The 26,531-nt window shown below is 44.1% G+C and overlaps 4 protein-coding genes across 4 annotated transcripts in view; all 4 read left to right on the forward strand.

The window, feature by feature from the left end:
- Nucleotides 1-2,305: 2,305 nt before the first annotated feature.
- On the forward strand, nucleotides 2,306-5,446 carry LOC308615798 (protocadherin gamma-A2-like). The gene has a single exon (XM_081231593.1). It carries the CDS (start codon nucleotides 2,518-2,520, stop codon nucleotides 4,996-4,998), a length of 2,481 nt encoding a protein of 826 aa, XP_081087719.1. The 5' UTR covers nucleotides 2,306-2,517; the 3' UTR covers nucleotides 4,999-5,446.
- A 2,019-nt stretch (nucleotides 5,447-7,465) lies between these two features.
- LOC308616368 (protocadherin gamma-A3-like) lies at nucleotides 7,466-17,269 on the forward strand (the record flags this gene model as incomplete). The annotated part of the gene is made up of 2 exons (XM_081232623.1): nucleotides 7,466-10,161; nucleotides 17,066-17,269. The coding sequence occupies exons 1-2, from the start codon at nucleotides 7,738-7,740 to the stop codon at nucleotides 17,267-17,269; spliced, it is 2,628 nt and encodes an 875-aa protein (XP_081088749.1). The 5' UTR covers nucleotides 7,466-7,737.
- On the forward strand, nucleotides 13,498-15,716 carry LOC308615648 (protocadherin gamma-B1-like; the record flags this gene model as incomplete). The annotated part of the gene is given in 3 exon segments (XM_081231236.1): nucleotides 13,498-14,247; nucleotides 14,251-14,872; nucleotides 14,875-15,716. Coding segments are annotated over 3 exon segments (2,214 nt in total).
- A 728-nt stretch (nucleotides 17,270-17,997) lies between the features above and the next one.
- The window catches only part of LOC308616369 (uncharacterized protein), a 172,708-nt gene continuing 164,174 nt past the window's right edge, over nucleotides 17,998-26,531 (forward strand). Inside the window, exons 1-2 of the mRNA XM_081232624.1 lie at nucleotides 17,998-20,649; nucleotides 26,394-26,521. Of these exons, the coding sequence (XP_081088750.1) occupies nucleotides 18,226-20,649; nucleotides 26,394-26,521 (2,552 nt within the window). The 5' untranslated portion in view covers nucleotides 17,998-18,225. The remainder of the gene's footprint in view (nucleotides 20,650-26,393; nucleotides 26,522-26,531) is intronic.

Consider the following 26,531-nt stretch of genomic DNA (forward strand, 5'->3'; position numbering starts at 1 on the left):
GATGGATGTGTTAATTAGCTCAGTAGAGGAATCCTTTCACAATGTATACATATATCAAATCATCGTGTTGTACACTTTAAATATCTTACAATTTTATTTGTCAATTATACCTCAATAAACCTGGAAAAATCACAAAGCAAACATTTTAAAATAGTAAAAGGAAACAGAAAAGTTTGGACATTTAAATCTACAACCCTGAATTACTCTTGGATTTAAAAAATTACAATGAAATAAAAACTACAAAAATTAAAATATTACTTATTAAAAATTGTGGAATGCAGAGAAAAGAACATTTAGGGGTAAATCTGTAGACAACTATAAGAATTTCAAAAAGCAAATGATTTAAAACAAGTGAATTTAGCTTGCCACTCAAGAAACAAAGCAAGAAAGATATATTAGCATAAATTTAAATAAAATAATAGGAGAAGTAACAAAAGTGTAAATTATTGAAATGCAAACAAGGAAGACTTATGACGATGAAGCAATAGAAGCCGACACCAGTGGGGAGAAAATGAAACTTCTGTCAAGTCCAGTGCTGGGACTAATATTGGCTAGTCAGATGGCATGACTAAAATTTGTTTTAGAGATCTTAAAAGAAAACCCCAAATTCTGATTATAGACAAAGACCTGGAAAAGAGAAAGGGAAGGAAAAGCAAGTAAGACTAGAAAAAAATAAAACAGCTTAATACGAAGCAAGAAGCATGAGTGGGAAATGATATACAGAGTAAAACCAGATGTTGTCAAAGACAAAGAAACAAATCTTTAGAGAACTACAATAAGGGATGTCGAGCAGTTATTTAATGAGACTCAAAAGTATCAAAACAATGTTGAAGAAAAAGTTTTAAAAAACAAACTAGAGGCTCTACTAGAAAACATGGTGAGTTAATTTCAATTGTTTCCAATAAATATTTCATCAGGGTTCTCAGAGGAATGGGTTAAAAATGAAAAAAGTTCAATGGGGAAGAAGCCAAAGGGCAAAAAGACTGAAATGAGACCATAACTGTGCAATCTCGCTCAAGAATGTTGATTCAAAATCCTATCTACTATATATGTAATATTTATAGCTTATGACTAAATGGGGTTTATTACTTAGGGATGCAAGAATATTTCAATATAAGAAAATCTAATAATATAAAACCTCATATTAGGGGATTGAAGATAAAAAGCCATATGTTCATTTCAATAGAGGCATAATAAAGGTCTTGAGAACATTCAACACATGATTAAAATCTTTTAGCAAACTGGAAATTTAAGGAAACATCCTTAACCTGATAAAGAGTATCTATCAAAAACTTATGGAACTACCCAAAGCAATCTACAGATTCAGTGCAATCCCTATCAAAATCCCAATGCCTTTTTTTGGTACAAATAGAAAAAAATCCATCCTAAAATTCACATGGAGTGTCAGGGGACCTCAAGTAGCCCTAACAATCTTGAAAAGAACAAGAAACAAACCACCTTCAGTTTCCTTAATGTTTGTGCTGCCTCTCACCTCCAAGAATTTGTACTAAGGTTCTAGAACACTACTCCAGCCTCTTTCTTGATCCAGTCATACCCTTTAGGATCCAGCTTCAATCTTGTCCTGGAAAAGTCTTTCCTGACCCCCAAATCTAGGCTGGATACCCTTCCTATGTATTCTCCCATTGCCCAGGGTTTCCAACCATCATAGCATTTACCATACTCTATTAAAATATTCTGTTTACTTTACTATGTCCTCCCTTATCCTGAAGCTTCCTGAGAACAGGGACTGTGTTCATCAGGTGCACCATTTCTGTCTCCAGCATCAATCAGGCAAAGTGTCAGGCCTTAATTGGGTAGTCACCCAATTAAATGTCCGAAAATTCAATAATTTAAATACAGGTTTTGGGGAAAAAAATACAGGTTTTGAAGTTCAATACTAAGCCATTAAGCACAGAAATTTAAAATATATAACATTAGAATATAATGTAGCTAATGTTTTTAGATTAATCTTATTGTCTCTGAATATAAAATAAGAGGTTGAAGATGTTTGGCCTAAGGGCAGAGACTGCCTTGATTAATGCCTCCAGCGTTCAATGATACTTTCCTTGCAACTACTATCAAGGTCACATTCATTCACACCATTCTTATTCATTCTGAAAAAAAGGACTCCTGACTTGAAACAGCTACTTCTAAGGTATCTTAGAACTGTAAGAGTCTTCACAACAATTTGAAAGTCACAAGGGCAACAAATAATAACTCGGTTTACCTGAAAGAGTGCAGAAATTACTTAGGCCTCTGGGCGTCGCTGTTGACCACCTAAGAAGTAAGCCTGTGAGACATCCACTCCAACATTACGGCTCTCATTAACACAAAGGGCTGGGCGTTTGGCCCGCAAGCTTCGGGACAGCAAAAAAATTAAGTCCAGCAGCCCACTACTTCTCTCCACAGTTACCTGGGTCCCTTGAATGCTGGTCACCTCAGACCCTGAGGAATAAAGATTGGAATCCCGCCCTGGATGCTGGAAGTTGCCTGGGAGAAAGGACTGCAGCTCAAGAAATGGCGGCTCTGCTAAATTTGCCAAACCGCGGAAGGCTTGTCCTGCTGTGCCTTCTTTTGGCGACCCTGTGGGAGGCTGGAGCTGGGCAGATGCGCTATTCTGTGCCAGAAGAGATCGAAAAGGGCTCATTCGTGGGCAACATCGCTAAGGACTTGGGGCTGGAGCCTCAGGAGTTGGCGGAGCGCGGAGTCCGCATCGTCTCCAGAGGTAGGACACAGCTCTTTGCTCTGAACCCGCGAAGCGGCAGCTTGGTCACCGCAGGCAGGATAGACCGGGAGGAGCTCTGCGCTCAGAGCGCGCGGTGTCTGCTGAGTTTCAACATACTCCGGGAAGATAAATTGAGTATTTATTCAGTAGAGGTGGAAATAACAGATATTAACGATAATGCACCTCGCTTTGTAGTAGAGGAACTGGAGCTAAAAATCAGTGAAACGACTACGCCAGGATTCCGGATCCCTCTGAAGAGCTCGCATGATGCAGACGTCGGAGAGAACACCCTCCAAAGGTACGAACTTAATTCAAATGACCACTTCTCCCTGGACGTGCGAAGCGGAAAAGATGGGAATAAGTATCCGGAGCTGGTGCTGGAACGCGCCCTTGACCGTGAGGAAGAGGCCGTTCACCATCTCGTTCTTGTGGCTTTGGATGGGGGCGACCCTGTCAGATCTGGCACCTCCCGCATCCGCGTGATGGTCCTGGATGTGAACGACAACGCGCCTGTTTTTACACAGCCCGAGTACCATGTAAATGTTCCAGAGAATACGCCCGTAGGCACCCGGCTACTCACAGTGACCGCCACTGATGCAGATGAGGGATACAACGCTCAAGTGGCATATTTTCTGGAGAAAAATCCTGAAGAAACCTCAGAGGTATTTGAGCTTAAGTCATCATCTGGAGAAATAACGATCATAAAAAGCCTAGATTATGAGGATGCCAAATTCCATGAAATTGATATTGAAGCTCAGGATGGTCCAGGCCTTCTGACCAGAACGAAGGTCATTGTCACTGTTCTCGACGTGAATGACAACCCCCCAGAATTTTACATGACGTCTGCTACCAGTTCGGTTCCTGAAGACTCTCCTCCAGGAACCATAATTGCGCTTTTCAATGTACATGACAGAGACTCTGGGCAGAATGCATTTATCACATGTTCACTCCCAGAGAAACTTCCTTTCAAATTAGAAAGGTCAGTGGACAATTACCACCGACTGGTTACAACCAGAGTCCTTGACAGGGAACAGTTTTCCTTATACAACATCACTGTGATCGCTAAAGATGGAGGGAACCCATCTCTGTCCACAGATGTCCACATTTTGCTGCAGGTGGCAGACATCAATGACAACCCTCCCACCTTTCCCCACACATCCTACTCTGCCTACATTCCAGAAAACAACCCCAGAGGTGCCTCCATCTTTTCCATGATGGCCCATGACCCCGACAGTGATGACAATGCCCATGTAACCTATAACTTGGCTGAGGACATCATTCAGGGGGCACCTCTGTCCTCCTACATCTCCATCAACTCTGACACCGGCATCCTCTACGCGCTGCGTTCCTTTGACTATGAGCAATTCCATGAACTGCAGTTGTGGGTAACAGCGCATGACAGTGGGAACCCACCGCTCAGCAGCAACGTGTCACTGAGCATATTCGTGCTGGACCAGAACGACAACATGCCGGAAATTCTGTACCCCGCCCTCCCTACCGACGCTTCCACGGGTGTAGAGCTGGCACCCCGCTCTGCAGAGCCCGGCTACCTGGTGACCAAGGTGGTGGCCGTGGACAGAGACTCGGGCCAGAACGCCTGGCTGTCCTACCACCTGCTCAAGGCCAGCGAGCCAGGACTCTTCACGGTGGGGCTGCACACGGGCGAAGTGCGCACAGCAAGGGCCCTGCTGGACAGAGACGCGCTCAAGCAGAGCCTGGTGGTGGCGGTCCAGGACCACGGCCAGCCCCCTCTTTCGGCCACGGTCACGCTCACCGTGGCAGTGGCGGACAGCATCCCCGAGGCCCTGGCCGACTTGGGCAGCATCAGGACCTCTGCCAACCCTGACGACTCAGGTCTCACACTCTACCTGGTGGTGGCGGTGGCCGCGGTGTCCTGCATCTTCCTCGCCTTTGTCATTGTGCTGCTGGCTCTCAGGCTGAGGCGCTGGCACACGTCGCGCCTGCTCCAGGCTTCAGGAGGCGGGTTAGCGGGTGTGCCCGCCTCTCACTTTGTGGGCGTGGACGGGGTGCGGGCTTTCCTGCAGGCCTATTCCCACGAGTCCTGGCTCACCGCGGACTCGCGGGGGAGTCACGTGATCTTCCCTCAGCCCAACTACGCAGACACGCTCATCAGCCAGGAGAGCTGTGAGAAAAAGGATTTTCTTTCAGAACCTCAACTTATACCTGAAGACAAAGAAGAAACTTTTTCTCAGGTAAATTCTCTTCACAATATACCTGTGAGCTACTTTGCTAAAAGAAATAAATTTACCTAATTACTTAGCTGTCTCCACAGTTTACCATACCTTTTCTATTTCCCATATTTCTTTGCGGATATATTCAATTTTTAGGAAATTAGTCCTGGTGAACTATTTCTTTCTAGTTCTAAGTGTTCACACAGTGTAAACAGGAAGAGGAGCTAGAATCATTGCGTCATGAGTATAAATCAGGAGTTAGTAAGTGAAGGTGATATTTAGGTTATCAAAAGAGCACTGCCTGAGGAACTGGCGTGTCTGGCTTCTCATACTTCTTTCTCATCCCTGAGGAAACCATCTCATGCACCTGGATTAACAATTCTTTCTTTCTTAGAAATATAAATGTTGACTTTTATGTTTCCCCAGATGCCTCCCTCCTTTAAATTTTAAGGCTTTTATGTTTATGTATACTTGTTTATGAATAATGAAATACTTTAGTTAGTTGTTTTCTTCTCACTCCGTCTTAATATTTTTCCTTCAGTTTGGCAGTGAGATTCTTCATTTTTCTTGATTTGCATGATCTTCCTTATTAAAAGATGCAAATTTAGAAATATATATGCTTCACCGTGTTTCAGGAGGGTATGTCATGGAATCTCTGTTTAGTTAAAAATCTCATTAGCCTCTAAAGTAGCTCTGTGTTCCTTTAAGAAGTGATTGAGTTATCATTTGCTCTATAATACATGGTTTGTATAACAGTGAAGATGTTTCTGTTCCGTGTTACTTTTTTTAAAATAAATTTATTTATTTATTTTTGGCTACGTTGGGTCTTCGTTGCTGCAGGCGGGCTTTCTCTAGTTGCAGCAAGCAGGGGCTACTCTTCATTGTGGTGCATGGGCTTCTCATTGCGGTGGCTTCACTTGTTGCAGAGCATGGGCTCTAGGTGCACGGGCTTCAGTAGTTGTGGCTCGTGGGCTCTAGAGCTCAGGCTCAGTAGTTGTGGCACACGGGCTTAGTTGCTCCGTGGCATGTGGAATCTTTCCAGACCAGGGCTCGAACCGTGTCCCCTGCATTGGCAGGCGTATTCTTAACCACTGCGCTGGCAGGGATGTCCCCCCGTTACTTTTATTTTTTCTCATATGTGCAAACCACATTGCCTTTTATCTTTAAAAATAATATATATCCTCAAGGGATTCAGAGACCATATCAAATTATTTCCCCTAAAGGTTCTCCTTTTATATTTCTCTTCTCAAAGTTTCCTACTCACAGCAGCTGTTAAAAATGTTTCCAATTCCTCAACCAACATAAGTCCCCCTTACGACCAAGTTTTCCTTCCCCATTCCTCTTCCCATGTTGGCTTTTAGTATGTTAGTTATATATTTAATAACAGAGAACGAAAAATATGCTAATATTGTATATAAATGGGATCATCTTTTATTTGGAAATAATCATGTACTAACTAAGTCATGTATATAATGGTATTGTCATTCTTTAAGGTGCTGTGATTCTTTATTGTTTAAGGACATTGGAGGGAGAATTGATCTGAAACAATGCATTCCATTGTCTTACTACTGTTACATAATGTTCTTTGAGATAAAGTTGGAACTCACTGTGGAATAACATGTCATAACATTTTGCAGGTAAATAAAGTATGAACCGAGGAAAATTGAATACAAAGTTCCTTTTAGTGCTTATAGTAACTCTTCCTGAAAATAAATGCCTTATACATAGGTATATATCACATCATGATTGAAGTGACAAATGAATTCCTATTTCTGTGCTTGGAGAGGAAAACAAATACAGGAAAAGGGTTTCTGGCATATAAAACAATACTTTATCTCTACTAGTTTCAGTTTTTCAATCCTTAAAAACATCTTCATACTCTAGATTTAGGCAAAGTGGACTACTTTCAGTACCCTGAAGTTCTGTGGTTTCTCTCTCACATCTAGGCATTCCCATGCTCTCCTCTCTCACATCCAGGCCTTATCCCTGATCCACTCCTCTCATGTTTCTTGGGGAAGCCTTTGCTAACCTCCAAGTCCAGGTTGGAGGCCCTCCCATTGCCCTTGGCTTCTCCCATTATGGTAGTAATCTCAATGCACTGTAATTCCTTGTTTGCTTTTATATCCTTATAACTCTGTGAAGGAAGTGGCTGTGTTCATATTGTTCACCTTAAATCCCCAGGTTTTGTCGTACACTTAATTATATGTGTGTTTAATGAATAGGTTAAATGGAAAATATTGAAGCCAAGATGTCAGGCTATCAAGGACAAATTTCAAGAGGCATGCCCTATAAATATGGCTGATATTTCTGTGAGGTTCTTAAACTTTGTCTGAACATTTCAAAACAGTAACTTCAGCATGTTTGAGGCAATATTAGTGATCTTAAGATTAGCTCATGGCTTCCCAAGGAAGATAACTTGAAGTCACATCCTTTAACATATAGCGATTCAGTTATGTGAAATAAAAACTGATCCCATTACCTCTGATAAAAAGAATGTCAGGTGCTGAGAAACAGAAAGTCTGGCTTGGGTTTGTCTAAGAGGGTGCAGTAAACGGTTATGCCTCTGAGCGTCGCTGTTCACCACTCAAGGAGGAAAACGCCACTGAAGAGCTAATCCATTTCCTTGTTCCCAAAGAGCAAAGAACCAGCAAATCACACTGACAAGTTCCGAGGCTGCTCCAAAGCTCACCCTTTCAGTCAGCCAGCTCCGTAACCTATTAATTAGGCCCACGAAAGGGTTAGTTCCTTGAGAAAATAAGACTGAAGTCCGTCGTGAGAAATTGGTACCCAATTCAGAGAAAATAATTCACCAAAAAGGAAATGACCAATTACCTGAGATTCAGAAATGGCGGAGGACTGGCCCTGCTGTACGCGCTTCTGGGGACGCTGTGCAAGACCGGATGCGGGCAGATCCGCTATTCGGTGCCAGAGGAGCTGGAGAAAGGCTCCTTCGTGGGCAACATCGCCAAGGACCTGGGGCTGGAGCCCCAGGAGCTGGCGGAGCGGGGAGTCCGCATCGTCTCCAGAGGTAGGACGCAGCTCTTTGCTCTGAACCCGGGAAGCGGCAGCTTGGTCACTGCGGGCAGGATAGACCGGGAGGAGCTCTGCGCTCAGAGCGCGCGGTGTCTGGTGAGTTTTAACATCCTGGTTGAAGACAAACTGAAAATTTTTGAAGTAGAAATAGAAATTAAAGACCTTAATGACAATGCTCCTGATTTTCTAACAGAGGAATTGGAAATAAAAATTGGTGAACTAACGGTTCCTGGAACTCGATTTCCACTTAAGACTGCATTTGACCCAGATGTGGGCATGAACTCTCTGCTGAACTATCAGCTCAGCCCCAATGACTACTTCTCCCTGGCTGTGAAGAGTGTCTCTGATGGGGCCAAGTACCCAGAGCTGGTGCTGCAGCAGGCTCTTGACCGTGAGGAAAAGAAAGTTCACCAGCTTGTCCTAATTGCTTCTGATGGTGGCGACCCTGTTCATTCTAGCAACTTGTGCATCCAAGTGATAGTGCTGGATGCAAATGACAATCCACCAGTATTTACTCAGCCTGAGTATCGAGTAAGTGTTCAGGAGAACTTGCCGGTAGGCACCTGGCTGCTCACGGTGAATGCCACTGACCCTGACGAGGGATTTAATGCTCAAGTATCCTATGTACTAGATAAAATGCCTGGGAGAATCGCTCAGATTTTTTATCTCAACTCAGTGACTGGGGATTTATCAATATCACAAAGCCTAGATTATGAGGATGCTACTTTCTATGAAATTAAAATTGAAGCACAAGATGGACTAGGTCTCCTTTCAAGAGCTAAGATTCTGGTCACAGTTCTGGATGTGAATGACAATGCCCCGGAAATTACGATTACTTCTCTCACAGGATCAGTCCCAGAAGAGGCTACTGCTGGAAGGGAAATTGCCCTTATCAACGTGCATGATCGGGATTCTGGGCAAAATGGGCAAGTCACAGTTTTTGTTCTGGGAAATATGCCATTTAATTTAGAAAAATCAATAAACCGATATTACCGCTTAGTGACAGCCAGATGCCTGGACCGTGAACAGGTGTCCGAATATAACATCACTCTGAGAGCTACAGATTGGGGAAGTCCGCCGCTGTCCACAGACACACACATCACCCTGCATGTGGCGGACATCAATGACAACCCACCTGCTTTCACTCATGCCTCCTATTCTGCCTACATTCCTGAAAACAACCCCAGGGGAGCCTCCATCTTCTCTGTGACCGCCCAGGACCCTGACAGCATGGAGAATGCCCACATCACCTATGCACTGACTGAGGATGCCTTCCAGGGGGCGCCTCTCTCCACCTACATCTCCATAAACTCAGACACCGGAGTCCTGTATGCCTTGCGCTCCTTCGACTATGAGCAGGTTAGAGACCTGGAACTATTGGTGACAGCCAGTGACAGCGGGGACCCTCCACTCAGCAGCAACGTGTCTCTAAGCATACTCGTGCTGGACCAGAATGACAATGCACCTGAAATCCTATACCCCACCCTCCCCACCGATGGTTCCACAGGTGTAGAGCTGGCACCCCGCTCTGCAGAGCCCGGCTACCTGGTGACCAAGGTGGTGGCTGTGGACAGAGACTCGGGCCAGAACGCCTGGCTGTCCTACCGCCTCCTCAAGGCCAGCGAGCCAGGACTCTTCACGGTGGGGCTGCACACGGGCGAGGTGCGCACAGCGCGGGCCCTGCTGGATAGAGACGCGCTCAAGCAGAGCCTGGTGGTGGCGGTCCAGGACCACGGCCAGCCCCCTCTCTCCGCCACAGTCACTCTCACAGTGGCTGTGGCTGACAGCATCCCAGACGTCCTGGCCGAATTGGGAAGCCTCAAGCCCTCAGCAGACCCTGATGACTCAGGCCTCACACTGTACCTGGTGGTGGCACTGGCCGCGGTGTCCTGCATCTTCCTGGCCTTTATCGTCGTGCTGCTGGTGCTCAGACTGCAGTGCTGGCACAGATCACATGTGCTGCAAGCTTCGGGAGGTGTACCAGCGGGCGTACCCGCCTCTCACTTTGTGGGCGTGGACGGGGTGCGGGCTTTCCTGCAGACCTATTCCCACGAGGTCTCGCTCACCGCGGACTCCCGGAGGAGTCACTTGATCTTCCCACAGCCCAACTATGCGGACACGCTCATCAGCCAGGAGAGCTGTGAGAAAAGTGAACCTCTCCTGATAGCTCAAGATTTACTTGAAATGAAAGGAGATCCCAAGCAACTTCAGGTGAGCTTATTTCTTTTTGAACATTATAAAGAACAGTTAATGCCAGTGTGGTTATTATAAAGCTTTAACACACATTTATTTGAAAATAAAGCAATGTGGTCACTGATCCTTTTGTTTAAATATATGTTCCTTTCTTCTTCTGGGATTGTGATGGGGATGCACTTCCTGATCTGGTATGGCTGAGTGGGCCTAGTAAATAGTTCTGACCAATACATTGTAAATGGACGTGTGTGAATCTCTTCCCAAACGAAGTTCTAGTTGCCATTGTAAGAATTACCAGATTTCTAACTTACTCTTTGAAATTGTGACTGTGCCATCTATCTGGGTCCTTGAATAACTACAGTGACAGAAGAGCCCTATGGTTGACTCAACATTGATCTGTATACCTGTGATAAGTAGACTTTTTTCATTTTAAATCACTGTGATGAAGTTTGTCATTCCAACCTACCTAATCTATCCTGGTAAACAGGCATATATATATATATATTATATATATATAAACACGTATATATATGGTACTTTAGGCTATAATAATATGATGCTTAACTCCTTCCAAGACAGACCAAACTCATTTCATCCTGATGACATAAAAATGATCGGGTAAAAAACATAGACATAGGTAAAATTCTTTTACCTGGCATGTAGTCCCTACTTTGTATACTTAAAGTGTGTGTGTGTGTGTGTGTGTGTGTATCCATATGGATTTCAGCCTTTTCTCTGAAGGTGGGAAGCTCAATTGCCTAAACTGTTATGAGCCTTAGAGTGGCAGGTCTTGTCCTTTGGGAAGGATTTTAAAATGTAAGGAGATATGTCTTAACCTCTATGAGAGGTTTCCAGACCATCCACTTCAACAATGGAGTAGGAGTCCTACAACTTTCTTGGGCTAGAAATTGTTGGCCCATTTTGAACTTTATGAAATTACTTTCACCCATAAAATCACACCAGAGAGTCATCCAAAATTAGGCCAAAATAGATTTCATTAGGTCTCAAAGAAAGGAATACAGCTCTCCTTCAGTGTGTTAGGAAAAGGTACAGTCAAAAGTGTGAGACAGGGCTTCCCTGGTGGCGCAGTTGTTGAGAGTCTGCCTGCTGATGCAGGGGACACGGGTTCGTGCCCCGGTCCTGGAAGATCCCACATGCCGCGGGGCAGCTAGGCCCGTGAGCCATGGCCGCTGAGCCTGCGCGTCCAGAGCCTGTGCTCCGCAACGGGAGAGGCCACAGCAGTTAGAGGCCCGCGTACCGCAAAAAAAAAAAAAAAAAAAAAAAAAAATTGTGAGACAAAAGGGCCTGAACAAAATAACTGAAAGCAGAAAAGTGTATATTCTCACTCAAGCCTGCAAATGCATCACAGAAAAAAGGCACATTACCTTTGGAATATTTTTTAGGAAAAATGTTTACAATATTAATATACCTTTCCGTGTAGTGAGAAAAAAAATTAAATGGGGCTTCCCTGGTGGCGCAGTGGTTGAGAGTCCGCCTGCCGATGCAGGGGACACGGGTTCGTGCCCCTATCCCGGAAGATCCCACATGCCGCGCAGCGGCTGGGCCCGCGAGCCATGGCCGCGGAGCCTGTGTGTCCGGAGCCTGTGCTCCGCAACGGGAGAGGCCACAGTAGTGAGAGGCCCGCGTACAGCAAAATAAAAAAAAAAAAAAAAAAAAAAAAAAAATTAAATGGCTAGGGTCAGGGGAACTTTATATGTTCAAAGAGAATTTTCTAAGAATATCATATAAAACATAGCCTAGGTGGCTCAGTCGTTAAGAATCCACCTGCCAATGCACGGGACACGGGTTCGAGACCTGGTCCGGGAAGATCCCACATGCCGCGGAGCAACTAAGCCTGGCGCCACAACTACTGAGCCTGCACTCTAGAGCCCGTGCTCCACAATGAGAAGCCGACGCACCATGGCGAAGAGTAGCCACACTCTCGGCAACTAGAGAAAGCCCACGCACAGCAATGAAGACCCAATGCATCCAAAAATAAATAAATAAAATAAATAAATTTTTTTAAAAAGCATAGCCTACATATACCCTGGGAAAATGCACAGAGTACAAAGGCATCTACTTGTATGGATTATAAGAAGTCTCAGACATCCCATTTTAACTAAAAAGGATTTTTAAAGGATAGGCAAGATTTCATTACAATAAAAAGGGAGGAGGGTTTATAATAAAAGGAACAGAAAGTATAAAGGCATGAAGTAGGGAAAACAAGGGAAACGATGTCTTCAGAAAACAGATAATAATCTGTCTTGACTGGAATGTAAGAGGGGTATGGATTAGCACTGCAAAATAACAGAATAAATTGTTGAGTTTGTATTTAATTTGGTAGTGCATTTGAAATAAAGGTGTTTGTTTTAGTTACCCAAGACTGGTTCAACGATTACAGGTAAGTTTCAAAATGGAGTGTCTAAGAACTCTCAATTCCTCTCCAAGATTTACCAGTGGTCAAATCAAACTCATTACACTTATTAATGGTATAAATTTACTGGAGCTGAGAATTGGCATTAAGGGGTATTTGTGTATACAGTCATATAGTAAAGAATCACTGATTTCAAAGAAATAAATAAGCTTACACAGGATTCAGTTTTATAAAAACGTGTGTGCTCAAATACTAGATTGGTCTCTTTAACAAAATATCAGGCTCCTCTGTACTTAATGGGAAGATTATCTATGTTTTAAAATGATGAGCAATATATTAAAATAAGTCTAGGGCTTTGACTCACTCCTTTTTTTGCAAAGATTAGACCTTTTTATCCACTACCAGTAACCTAATTGGTTACATCCGTACTAGTCATGCCAGTGTTTATAAATACAGTGGAATCACTGAAGATATTTCTGCCCCCAAAACTGAAAAAAAGCTGTATATGCCTTATGAAAAATATTTAATGAAGAAAGAAGAATAAAATGATGGCAACACTTAAAAATTATGAAAAGCTAGAAAATATCAGATTTAAAGGGAAAATTTGAATAGTTTGTTCTTTCCAACAAATAAAAAGACAAGATATATAGGTTCAAGAGCTTACAGTTTGAGGAATAAATAGTTGGGCAATATACAGTTTTTTCAGACAACCTCCGGGTGCTACTGTTGACCAAAAGGAACATAAGGGTTCTCAGTTCTGCAGGAGTGAAGGGCAGAGTGTTTTCCTGTTTGTCCTGTGCACATCGGAACACAGACGCACCTCCTGTGCAACCTCAAGCGCCTAACAAATAAGTCCTACCCTCAAATCACAAAAGTCCAGGGAGCTGTCATTGATTTTTTTAAACATCCCAGAGACATCTTGAAGAGCAGCTTCCCAGAGAGTTCAAGAAATGCTTAGGAGCTCTAGAAAAGCTGAAACAATGAGAGGTCAGGTACTGCTTCTCTTCCTGCTGTCTTTGTTGTGGAGGGCAATCTCCCAGGAGATCCAGTACTCAGTTTCAGAGGAGCTGGCCAAGGGCTCGAGGGTGCGGAACCTGGCCAAGGATCTGAGGCTCAGTGTCCAGGAGCTGCCAGCTCGAAAACTGCGGATTAGTGCAGAGGAGTTTTTCAGTGTGAGTGCAGAGAATGGGGATTTGCTAGTGAGCGGTAGGATATATCGAGAGAAGATTTGCGGGAGGAAATCTGAGTGTGCACTGGAATTTGAAATGGTCGCTGAAAACCCAATGACTATTTTCCATGTGAGTGTTGCAATTCAAGATATTAACGACAATGCACCAAGTGTCATTGCAAACAGCATTGACTTGGAAATCTGCGAGTCAGCCTTACCAGGGGTAAAATTCCCTCTGGATTCTGCACAAGATGCAGATGTAGAAAGTAACTCACTGAAGATATATTCCATCAGCCACAATGAGCACTTCTCTCTGTCAACAAAGGAAAGTCCCGATGGAAGTAAATACCCAGAATTACTGATGGAAAAATCTCTGGACAGAGAACAGCAGAGCTCCCACCACTTAATCCTGACTGCCATGGATGGTGGGGACCCTCCTCTAAGCGGCACTACCCAGATCTGGATACAGGTCACCGATGCCAAAGATAATGCTCCTGTGTTCAGCCAGGACACTTACAGGGTTAGCCTCCAAGAAAATGTGCCCCGGGGAACCTCCGTGCTGTGAGTGATGGCTACTGACCAGGACGAGGGCATTAATGCAGAAATCACCCATGTCTTCCTCAGTGCCCCAACAAGTACCAGCCTCCTCTTCCTTCTCTATCCAAATTCTGGTGACATCACAACCAATGGTACATTAGACTTTGAAGAGACAAGTAGGTATTTGTTGGGTGTAGAAGCTAAGGATGGAGGGGTACACAAAGCTCACTGTAATGTTCAGATTGGAATTGTTGATGAGAATGACAATGCTCCAGAGGTGACATTAATGTCCTTCTCTAGCCAGATTCCTGAGGGCTCAGACCTTGGAACCGTAATAGCCCTCATTAAAGTGCAAGACCAGGATTCTGGGCAAAATGGTATGGTGACATGCTATATTCAGGAAGGAGTTTCCTTCAAATTAGAATCCACCTCCAAGAATTATTACAAGCTAGTGATTGACGGTGCCCTAGACCGAGAGCAGAGGGCAGAGTACAATGTCACCATCACAGCCACCGACAAGGGCAAGACTCCCCTCTCCTCCAGTACAAGCATCACCCTACACATCCGCGATGTCAACGACAACGCTCCAGTTTTCCACCAGGCCTCCTACGTGGTCCACGTGCCAGAAAACAACCCCCCCGCCCCGGCGACTTCATCGCCCAAGTTAGCGCTTCAGATCCAGACTTGGGGCCCAACGGCCACGTCTCCTACTCCATCCTGGCCAGCGACCTGGAGCCGCGCGCACTGTCGTCCTACGTGTCCGTGAGCGCGCAGAGCGGCGTGGTGTTCGCGCAGCGCGCCTTCGACCACGAGCAGCTGCGCGCCTTCGAGCTGATGCTGCAGGCCCGCGACCACGGCTCGCCCGCGCTCAGCGCCAACGTGAGCCTGCGCGTGCTGGTGGGCGACCGCAACGACAACGCGCCCAGGGTGCTGTACCCGGCGCTGGGGCCCGACGGCTCGGCGCTCTTCGACACGGTGCCGCGCGCCGCACAGCCCGGCTACCTGGTCACCAAGGTGGTGGCGGTGGACGCCGACTCTGGACACAACGCCTGGCTGTCCTACCACGTGCTGCAGGCCAGCGAGCCCGGACTGTTCAGCGTGGGGCTGCACACGGGCGAGGTGCGCACGGCGCGGGCCCTAGGCGACAGGGACGCGGCCCGCCAGCGCCTGCTGGTTGCTGTGCGCGATGGGGGACAGCCGCCCCTCTCGGCCACCGCCACGCTGCTCCTGGTTTTCGCGGACAGCCTGCAGGAGGCGCTGCCGGACCTCAGTGACCACTCTGAGCCCCCTGACCCCCAAGCTGAGCTGCAGTTTTACCTGGTGGTGACCTTGGCCTTGATCTCGGTGCTCTTCCTCCTGGCAGTGATTCTGGCGGTCGCCCTACACCTTCGACGCTCCTCCAGCCCCGCTGCCTGGAGCTGCTTTAAGCCTAGTCTGAGTTCCAAGTCTGGACGGAGGGTTCCCCCCAACTACAGTGAGGGAATATTGCTCTAGTCCTACAAACTGTGTGTTGCCTCGCATTCAATTGTGCGATTTAAATTGTGAAATTTAATTTTCACAAAGTGACCCTGGAAACAGCTACCCCTCCAGATCTCCTAGGTGAAGATCCTTCTATGGGTATATGTGCCAGTAATGAAGACCCCCAAATCTCTTATGATTCCTCTTTTTCTCATCACGTGAGTTTTTGCAGACTTACTTAAATTTTAATATTGTATTTTATTCTCGATAGTGCATCATTATTTTTGGTCCTTGTTCATTGTTCTAGTGGTGGTAGTGGGAGAGGAGGTATATTGAATGGGTGGAGATTAGTCCCTTGATTGCTCAGTAGTCTTGGCAGTTACCTAATTACTACTCAATTTGCACTCTTGGCATTTCTATATGGTCAACAAATCCTGCTAAAGATAGCTTTTTCTTGGATGTCACCACCCTTAGTAATAGCACTGCCCTTAATTAGCTGATGTGTAATACTCCTTTTTTTCAAGATTGTAAATGTATTGACAGTTCTTTCTGCCTAAGTTAATGTTCATCTTCATCAAATACATTCTAGTTGTTTATCTTTTTTTCTGCGATGTGTATTTTAATATAGCCTTCCAATAATTCTCTTAGCACTTTTGTGCCTTATCACATGCAGCAAAGACTGCCAGGTTTTACATTTGAATCACTAACTTTGGGTCTTTTTTCCCACTTCAACATCTGTCAAGAATAATTTTCTTGACTATTCTTAAATAATTTATTTTTATACCCTTTCTACTTTGTCACTAGTATAGTAAGGAATGTATCAAAAAAATTTTGTATGCAGAGCCTTTTCCGTATTACTTTTTTTAGTATAGGTTTCTGAGAAGTGAGTCAATTTTTTTCAAAATATTTTATTTTACCTCCCAATCCCCAGCAATTTGTGAGTCTTTTGAGGATTGTGAAAAATACCTTTAATTTATTCTCCAAAGTCTGAGAATTTTAACACTCTGAATAGTTAATGGACTTCTGTGTCTGGTCAAAATTTATGAGTAATTTCTAGAAACTAATTATTATGTGAGTAATAATCTAAAGAACTGAGTACTTGCTGCTTTATTTCAAGTTTTCTCAGATTAGTAAATTACTCTAAGTATTCATGAATAAGAAAACTATGAAACATGCAATGATTATATACAATTACTAAAATATTTCCTTTTACTAGTTATTTCTAAAATCAAAACTAAACTTATAAATAAAAGTAAGATAATACCTTCTGGATGTGTCCTAATGTGGAAAAGATCACTGAAACACCATTTCCTCTTCACAGTGCTTTAGTTTAACTTTTTTGTCTTCTTACCTTTGTTATTTCCTTTTTTTTTTTTTTTTTGCAGTACGCGGGCCTCTCACTTTTGTGGCCTCTCCCATTGTGGAGCACAGGGTCTGGATGCGCAGGCTCAGCAGCCATGGCTCATGGGCCCAGCCGCTCCACGGCATGTGGGATCTTCCAGGACCGGGGCACGAACCTGTGTCCCCTGCATCGGCAGGCGGACTCTCAACCCCTGCGCCACCAGGGAAGCCCTATTATTTCCTTTTAAGATCAGTTATTTACCCATTGTTTTAGGTTTTGCAGCTGCATTAATGACTCATTCGTTAAGCATTGAAAAACTATTTCAGTGTATACTCTAGGAAACGTGCTGTTCTAGAGTGAGGACTCACTGTGAACATGATCGTCACAGATATAACCTGTGGCCTAGAATCTTCTTATATAAAATTAATGAGCAAATGTCCTTCCCAAACCTATTATCATATTTTCCAAGCCCACTTGCACAGGGGTAAGACTAACTCTTTGAATAGTAGATATTTTCTTACAAGGTAATTGAAAATTTGCCCCAGATTCTAAAGGGTCAACCCATGTGAGAATACTTGTTTCTGCATAGGTTGGGACTGGAGCCCAGACCTGTCTTTTCATCCATTTATTCTTTCAGTCTTCAAGTATAACCTTGTTCCTGGGAGGGATAAATATGTCCCTTATGCAATACACAGTAGTGAAATTGGGCTATGAGAATAAATAATGTAAAAACTTAAAAAGAGGTAGAAAAATTCTTACCAAAAAAAAATTGTCTCTGAAAAAATAAATTATCTTGTAAGTCTTATTGTACAGGAATCTTTGGATCACTTCTGGATTGTCATTGCAAATTGAACAGCAGGTGTTTGACTTTTATCATTTTGGGGAAAATAGAATAGGGAAAAGAAATGGTGTACACAAGTGATACTTTATTTACCAATAATAGACTGCAGTAACAGGTTAGGACTCTGAGTGTCGCTGTTCACCAATCGGGAGAAGAAAAGAACCAGGAAATTAATACAAACCACAAGATTTCTGCATTACAAAGCACTAGCTATGGGGCTTTAGAAAGCTTCGAACTGGATCCCTGAGAGCGCCAACATCCAACGGTGAAAGCACATTATCTTGGACCCTGAAGATCCTTGGGATCCTCAGGCCTCCACCAAGGGAACACCCAAGAGCAAGCTACTCCGCCGCGGGGCTGTAATGGCGGCTTCACCTTATTGCCCAGACTGCAGCCGGCTGATCGGGATCTGCGTTCTCTTGGGGGCCCTGTGGGAAATCCGGGCCGAACATATCCTCTACTCGGTGCCTGAGGAGCTGGAGAACGGCTCCTTCGTGGGCAACGTCGCCAAGGACCTGGGGCTGGAGCCCCGGGAGCTGGCGGAGCGAGGAGTCCGCATCGTCTTCAGAGGTAGGACGCAGCTTTTTGCTTTGAACCCGCGAAGCGGCAGCTTGGTCACTGCGGGCAGGATAGACCGGGAGGAGCTCTGTGACAGATCTCCAAAGTGTGTAGTAAACCTGGAGATTCTCCTAGAGGACAAAGTGAAGATTTTTGGAGTAGAAGTGGAAATAATCGATGTTAATGATAACGCGCCCAACTTTGGGGCAGAGCAAAGGGAAATAAAAGTAGCTGAAAATGAAAATCCTGGGACAAGATTTCCTCTTCCTGAAGCTTTTGATCCGGATATAGGGATAAACTCTCTGCAGGGTTACCAGCTCAGCTCAAATGGTCACTTCTCCCTGGATGTGCAAAGCGGAGCTGATGGGATTAAGTACCCTGAACTCGTGCTGGAGCGCGCCCTGGACCGAGAGGAGGAGGCGGTTCACCATCTCGTTCTCACCGCCTTCGACGGAGGCGACCGGGTTCACTCTGGCACTGCCAGGATTCATGTAACACTTGTGGATACCAACGACAATGCCCCAGTATTCACTCAGCCCGAGTATCATGTGAATGTGCAGGAGAACGTGCCGGTGGGCTCCAGGCTACTCACAGTAAAAGCCACTGATACAGATGAAGGAGCCAATGGAGAAGTCACATATTCTTTCCGGAAAGTAAGAGATAAAATATCCCAGCTATTCCAGTTGAATTCTCTGACTGGGGACATAACAATATTGGGGGATCTGGATTATGAGGACTCTGGGTTCTATGATATAGATGTAGAAGCCCATGATGGGCCTGGTCTCCGAGGCAGAAGTAAGATACTGGTGACAATTCTGGATGTAAATGACAATGCTCCAGAAGTCACAGTTACATCTCTCACCAGCTCTATTCAAGAAACTTCTTCCCCAGGCACAGTAATTGCACTTTTCAATGTGCATGACAGTGATTCAGGAGAGAATGGCCTTGTCACATGTTCTATTCCAGATAATCTGCCATTCACACTTGAAAAGACCGTTGGAAATTATTATCGGTTGTTGACACACAGGACTCTGGATAGGGAAGAAGTCTCAGAATATAACATCACTGTAACGGCCACTGACCACGGAACTCCACCATTGTCTACAGAAACACACATCTCACTGAACGTGGCAGACGTCAATGACAACCCACCTGCCTTCCCTCAAGCTTCCTACTTGGCCTACATTCCAGAAAACAATCCTAGGGGAGCTTCTATCATCTCTGTGACAGCCCAGGACCCTGACAGTAATGAGAACTCAATGGTCACTTACTCTCTGGCTGAGGACAAGCTGCAGGGGGCGCCTCTCTCCTCCTACGTCTCTATCAACTCTGACACAGGTGTATTGTATGCTCTGCGCTCCTTTGACTATGAACAGGTTAGAGACCTGCAGCTACTTGTGACAGCCAGCGACAGCGGGGACCCTCCGCTCAGCAGTAACGTGTCTCTGAGCATATTCGTGCTGGACCAGAACGACAACACACCTGAGATTCTGTACCCCGCCCTCCCCACCGACAGTTCCACCGGTGTGGAGCTGGCACCCCGCTCTGCAGAGCCTGGCTACCTGGTGACCAAGGTGGTGGCTGTGGACAGAGACTCGGGCCAGAATGCCTGGCTGTCCTACCGCCTGCTCAAGGCCAGCGAGCCGGGACTCTTCGCGGTGGGGCTGCACACGGGCGAGGTGCGCACAGCGAGGACCCTGCTGGACAGAGACGCGCTCAAGCAGAGCCTGGTGGTGGCCGTCCAGGACCACGGCCAGCCCCCTCTCTCTGCCACTGTCACACTCACGGTGGCCGTGGCTGACAGCATCCCAGACGTCCTGACTGACCTAGGCAGCCTGAAGCCCTCAGCGGACCCTAATGACTCGGGTCTCACGCTGTACCTAGTGGTGGCGGTGGCCGCGGTCTCCTGCGTCTTCCTCGCATTTATCATCGTGCTGCTGGCGCTCAGGCTGAGGCGCTGGCACATGTCGCGCCTGCTCCAGGCTTCAGGCAGCAGGTTGGCCAGCGTGCCCGCCTCCCAATTTGTGGGCGTGGACGGGGTGCGGGCTTTCCTGCAGACGTATACGCACGAGGTGTCGCTCACCGCGGACTCGCGGGGGAGTCACGTGATCTTCCCGCAGCCCAACTACGCGGACACGCTCATCAGCCAGGAGACCTGTGAGAAAAGTGAGTCTCTCCTGATATCTCAAGATTTACTTGAAAGAAAAGGAGAACCCAGTCTTCAACAGGTGAGTCAGATCTTGCCACACTGAAACGTAGGCAGAGAGCTGCATAAATGTCTCCAATTACATATAAAAGACACTTCTTTTTTAGTATTCTTTAAAGTGCTTTAAAGTGGAAGGGCAGATGATCCTTCAATAATGATCAATAACAGTTACTACAGCTAGTAGTTATTGATTACTTATCCTTTGTAATCTTCATTCAGTTATAGTTTCAGCAGCAATTTCTTAATTTTATACTTCTAACCCTCTCACGTCTTTATTTTTTTATTATTTTTTAACATCTTTATTGTAGTATAATTGCTTTATAATGGTGTGTTAGTTTCTGCTTTATAACAAAGTGGATCAGCTATACATATACATATATCCCCATATCTCCTCCCCCTTGCGTCTCCCTCCTACCCTCCCTATCCCACCTCTTGGTGGTCACTAAGCACTGAGCTGATCCCCCTGTGCTATTTGGCTGCTTCCCACTAGCTATCTATTTTATATTTGGTAGTATATATAAGTCCATGCCACTCTCTCACTTCGTCCCAGCTTACCCTTCCTCCTCCCCATGTCCTCAAGTCCATTCTCTACGTCTGCATCTTTATTCCTGTCCTGCCCCTAGGTTCTTCATAACCTTTTTTTATTTTTTGAGTCCATATATATGTGGTAGCATACGGTATTTATTTTTCTCTTTCTGACTTACTTCACTGTGTATGACAGACTCTAGGTCCATCCACCTCACTACAAATAACTCAATTTCGTTTCTTTTTATGGCTGAGTAATATTCCATTGTATATATGTGCCACATCTTCTTTATCCATTCATCTGTCGATGGACACTTAGGTTGCTTCCATGTCCTGGCTATTGTAAATAGTGCTGCAATGAACATTGTCGTACATGACTCTTTTTGAATTATGGTTTTCTCAGGGTATATGCCCAGTAGTGGGATTGCTGGGTCATATGGTAGTTCTATTTGTAGTTTTTTAAGGAACCTCCATATTGCTCTCCATAGTGGCTGTATCAATTTACATTCCCACCAGCAGTGCAAGAGGGTTCCCTTTTCTCCACACCCTCTCCAGCATTTATTGTTTGTAGATTTTTTGATGATGGCCATTCTGACTGATGTGAGGTTATACCTCATTGTAGTTTTCATTTGCATTTCTCTAATGATATGTGATGTTGAGCATCCTTTCATGTGTTTGTCGGCAATCTGTATATCTTCTTTGGAGAAATGTCTGTTTAGCTTTTCTGCCCATTTTTGGATTGGGTTGTTTGATTTTTTGATACTGAGCTGCATGAGCTGCTTGCATATTTTGGAGATTAATCCTTTGTCAGTTGCTTTGTTTGCAAACATTTTCTCCCATTCTGAGCGTTCTCTTTTCGTCTTGTTTATGGTTTCCTTTGCTGTGCAAAAGCTTTTAAGATTCATTAGGTCCTATTTGTTTATTTTTGTGTTTATTTCCATTTCTCTAGGAGGTGGGTCAAAAAGGATCTCGCTGTGGTTTATGTCAGAGTTTTCTGCCTATGTATCTCAGCTGTTTATTTTTGTTTTTATTTCCATTTCTCTAGGAGGTGTGTCAAAAAGAATCTTGCTGTGGTTTATGTCATAGAGTTTTCTGCCTATGTTTTCCTCTAGAGTTTTATAGTGTCTGGCCTTACATTTAGGTCTTTAATCCATTTTGAGCTTATTTTTGTGTATGGTGTTAGGGAGTGTTCTAATTTCATTCTTTTACATGTGGCTATCCAGTTTTCCCAGCACCACTTATTGAAGAGGCTCTTTTCTCCATTGTATATTCTTGCCTCCTGTATCAAAACTAAGGTGACCAGGGCTTCCCTGGTGGCACAGTGGTTAAGAATCTGCCTGCCAATGCAGGAGACACGGGTTTGAGCCCTGGTCCGGGAAGATCCCACATGCCGCGGAGCAACTAAGCCTGTGCGCCACATCTACTGAGCCTGCGCTCTAGATCCCATGAGCCACAATTACTGAGCCCGTGTGCCACAACTACTGAAGCCCACGCACCTAGAGCCCATGCTCCGCAACAAGAGAAGCCACCGCAGTAAGAAGCCCATGCACCACAACGAAGAGTAGCCCCCGCTCATCACAACTAGAGGAAGCCCGCACGTAGCAACAAAGACCCAACGCAGCCAAAAATAAAAAATAAATTAATTTAAAAAATAATAAGGTGACCATATGTGTGTGGGTTTATCTCTGGGCTTTCTGTCCTGTTCCATTGATCTATATTTCTGTTTTTGTGCCAGTACTGTACTGTCTTGATTACTGTAGCTTTGTAGTGTAGTCTGAAGTCCAGGAGCCTGATACCTCCAGCTCTGTTTTTCTTTCTCAAGATTGCTTTGGCTATTCAGGGTCTTTTGTGTTTCCATACAAATTGTGAAGTTTTTTGTTCTAGTTCTCTGAAAAATGCCATTGGTAGTTTGATAGGGGTTGCACTGAATCTGTAGATTGTTTGGGTAGTAAAGTCATTTTCACAATGTTGATTCTTCCAATCCAAAAACGTGGTATATCTCTCCATCTATTTGTATCATCTTTAATTTCTTTCATCAGTGTCTTATAGTTTCTGCATATAGGTCTTTGGTCTCCTTAGGTAGGTTTATTCCTAGGTATTTTATTCTTTTTGTTGCAGTGGTAAATGGGAGTGTTTCCTTAATTTCTCTTTCAGATTTTTCATCATTAGTGTATAGGAATGCGAGAGATTTCTGTGCATTAATTTTGTATCCTGCTACTTTACCAAATTCATTGATTAGCTCTAATAGTTTTCTGGTAGCATCTTTTAGTATTCTCTATGCATAGTATCATGTCATGTTCAAACAGTGACAGCTTTACTTCTTCTTTTCCGATTTGGATTCCTTTTATTTCTTTTTCTTCTCTGATTGCTGCCTCTCACATCTTTAAAACCATTTTCCTTTAGGCATTACTGAAAGGATAGATTAGAATTGTGAAATAATTCACAATTATTAAGGAGGCAATTGTGTATATTTATTTTAAAGCATTCTCCCTTATGAAGCTGTTGTTGTGTCTGGATTGAGTATTTTAAAATTTCCTCTTTTTATACCCTAATGTACTTTGCTTGAAATTTACTTTTCTTTCCTTTGGGATAGGTATTTTCCATTATGATTAAACAATGGCAACTTATAAATATTGGGGAATATACTTAACATTTAGATATAACTTTAACAGGGAGAGTTTCTCAACTGGATTGGTACATTTCATATACTGTGTTGTTTCAGTTTGTGAGATGCACCAACTGACTATGTGTGATTCCTTTGGTGCACTTCTGTGATTACCAAAAATATTGCCCGTTTAATTTCACTCATATTTAATAGCTTGCAGGAGTGATTTTAATAATTTCTAAATTACCTATTATGGTATCACTATGAGACTCTTTTTGATTTCTGAGGAAAACATAACTTTAAAAAATCTTAAAAAAAAAATTAAAAAAAATAAAAAAATGGGCTTCCCTGGTGGCGCAGTGGTTGAGAGTCCGCCTGCCGATGCGGGGGACATGGGTTCGTGCCCCGGTCCGGGAAGATCCCACATGCCGTGGAGTGTCTAGGCCCGTGGGCCGTGGCCGCTGAGCCTGCACGTCTGGAGCCTGTGCTCCGCAACGGGAGAGGCCACAATGGTGAGAGGCCCGCATACCGCAAAAAAATAAAAATAAAAAAATAAAAATAAAAATAAATCTTTCCTTTTTCATCTTGGGAGCCTCTTATACAGGTTGGGTGACTTAGATTCTAAACTGATACGATTTATGCTATTTAGTAAGAAGGTCTCAGCCCTGGTCCCAAAAGTTGCTCATAGGTATCTCTTTCACCGTTGGGCTCTGGGATGATCTGACTTGGGGAAAATATTCATGAATGTCTAGGACTGCAAAAATTAGTGAACTTTGGATACCTGGAAATTGTAGCAATAGTTTGTGGACTATGCCTCAATTCAGCTTAAGAAGGAGAGTTTGAGTTTCTAAATACCTTTGTCTTCATGGGAAATTGTGGTGCAATACATAGAGTAAAACAGGAATGTGGTATGATACAACTAGCTGGCATGAGGAGAGGAAAGAGAAAATAATAAATGAATATTGAGAAAATCGTATCTGAGGATAGATTGTTTAAAATGCTGAAGCTTTAAAATATAATTTGGAAATATCAATTGTCTTGAAACTATGACAGACATATTTGCATGCTGGCATTAAGAATACCCAGAATCAGGGCTTCCCTGGTGGTGCAGTGGTTGAGAGTCCGCCTGCCGATGCAGGGGACACGGGTTCGTGCCCCGGTCTGGGAAGATCCCACATGCCACAGAGCGGCTGGGCCCGTGAGCCATGGCCGCTGAGCCTGCACGTCCGGAGCCTGTGCTGCACAATGGGAGAGGCCACAACAGTGAGAGGCCCGTGTACCGCACCAAAAAAAGAGGCACTACCCTGTTTGCTAGGTCAACTTTCCTGAAAAAGTGACACAAAAGATGAATGAACATCAACCAGCTTATAGCGGGAGGTCAACATAGAAGGGACATTACAGGCAGGGGAAAGAGCATATGTGAAGCACTCAGGGGTCTTAAAAAAAAAAAAGAATACCCAGAATCAGAGTGATATATATTTTTTAAATGCCTAGGAGGGCAGTAGATAATTTGTAACTAATATCACATGGAAAATACATTTTTGTTTGAGTGGACGCTGGGTTTCTTTTAGAAAGTAATATTTCTGGTTAAATAAATTGTTGCTCAATTATATGATGGGCTACTACATAGCTATAAGAAATAAAAAATGGGAAACCTTTTTATGTACTGTTAGAATATGTTATCTTCAAGATATAATGAGTGATATATACACTACTATGTATAAAATAGGTAACTAATGAGAACCTACTGTACAGCACAGGGAACTCTACTCAGTGCTTGGTGGTGACCTAAATGAGAAGAAAATCCAAAAAAGAGGGGATATATGTATATGTATAGCTGATTCACTTTGCTGTACAGCAGAAACTAACACGACATTGTAAAGCAACTATACTCCAATAAAAATTAATTTAATAAAATAAAATGCACCAAAGTCTTATAGCTCAGATTTCAAGGAAACTCAATAGAAGTTTCCTCAAATTTGATAACAATCAAAAAAAATTACATTTTATTACTAACAAATGGTTGAGAATTTGAAAGAAACCTCTGCAAACTGTCAAAAAATAAAAAGCAAATTTTCATCAATTAAAAAAAGATATAATGAGTGAAAAAAGCAAGATGCAGAACACTGTATATTGTATACTTCCTTTTGTGTCTGAAACCGGGGGAGAACATTTTTAGAAATCTGCTGAACTATACAAAACATACTAATGGAATGATACACAAAAAACATAGCATTCATTTCTCCTGGGAGAAATATGTTGTTGAAAGCAGAGAGGGAGAGCCTATAAAATATGCCATATGTGCCTTTTGAATTTCGAACTGTATGAATGTATACCTATTTAAAAACAAATAAATACTCCTTGTAAATCCCCCCACAAAAAAAGAGAAAAAAAAATAGTTCCCTGCAAAGCATTTACAAGACATTAGTGCAGTTTCTAGGGAAAACCTCTGGGCGTCGCTGTAGGTCAAAAGAAGGAAGAGAAGATAATCAGAGACGCATTTGGGAACCTCTGAAAGGGTAACTTCCTGCTCAAACAAACCACACAGGGGAGGCCAGTACAGGTTTGGATAGAGCAAGCGACAGCAGGAAAAGTGACCCTATCCCGGATTTTGCTTATTCCTCCTCCCGACCAAGGAGCAGAGCAGCAGTGGAGGGAGACAGGATGAGGCCGAGCGCAGAGAGGAGCGGCCGAGCGCGGTGGCGGCAGGTACTGTTGCCCTTCCTGCTGTCTTTGTTCCGCGGGGCTCTCCCAGACCAAATTCGCTACTCAAT

This window comes from Mesoplodon bidens (assembly GCF_964165515.1).
Source record: "Mesoplodon bidens genome assembly, chromosome: 4".
NCBI classification, from domain to species: Eukaryota; Metazoa; Chordata; class Mammalia; order Artiodactyla; family Ziphiidae; genus Mesoplodon; species Mesoplodon bidens.

Bases quoted from the DNA above. Each gene is read 5' to 3' on its own strand.
- LOC308615798 (XM_081231593.1), top strand. From the start codon at position 2,518: ATGGCGGCTCTGCTAAATTTGCCAAACCGCGGAAGGCTTGTCCTGCTG.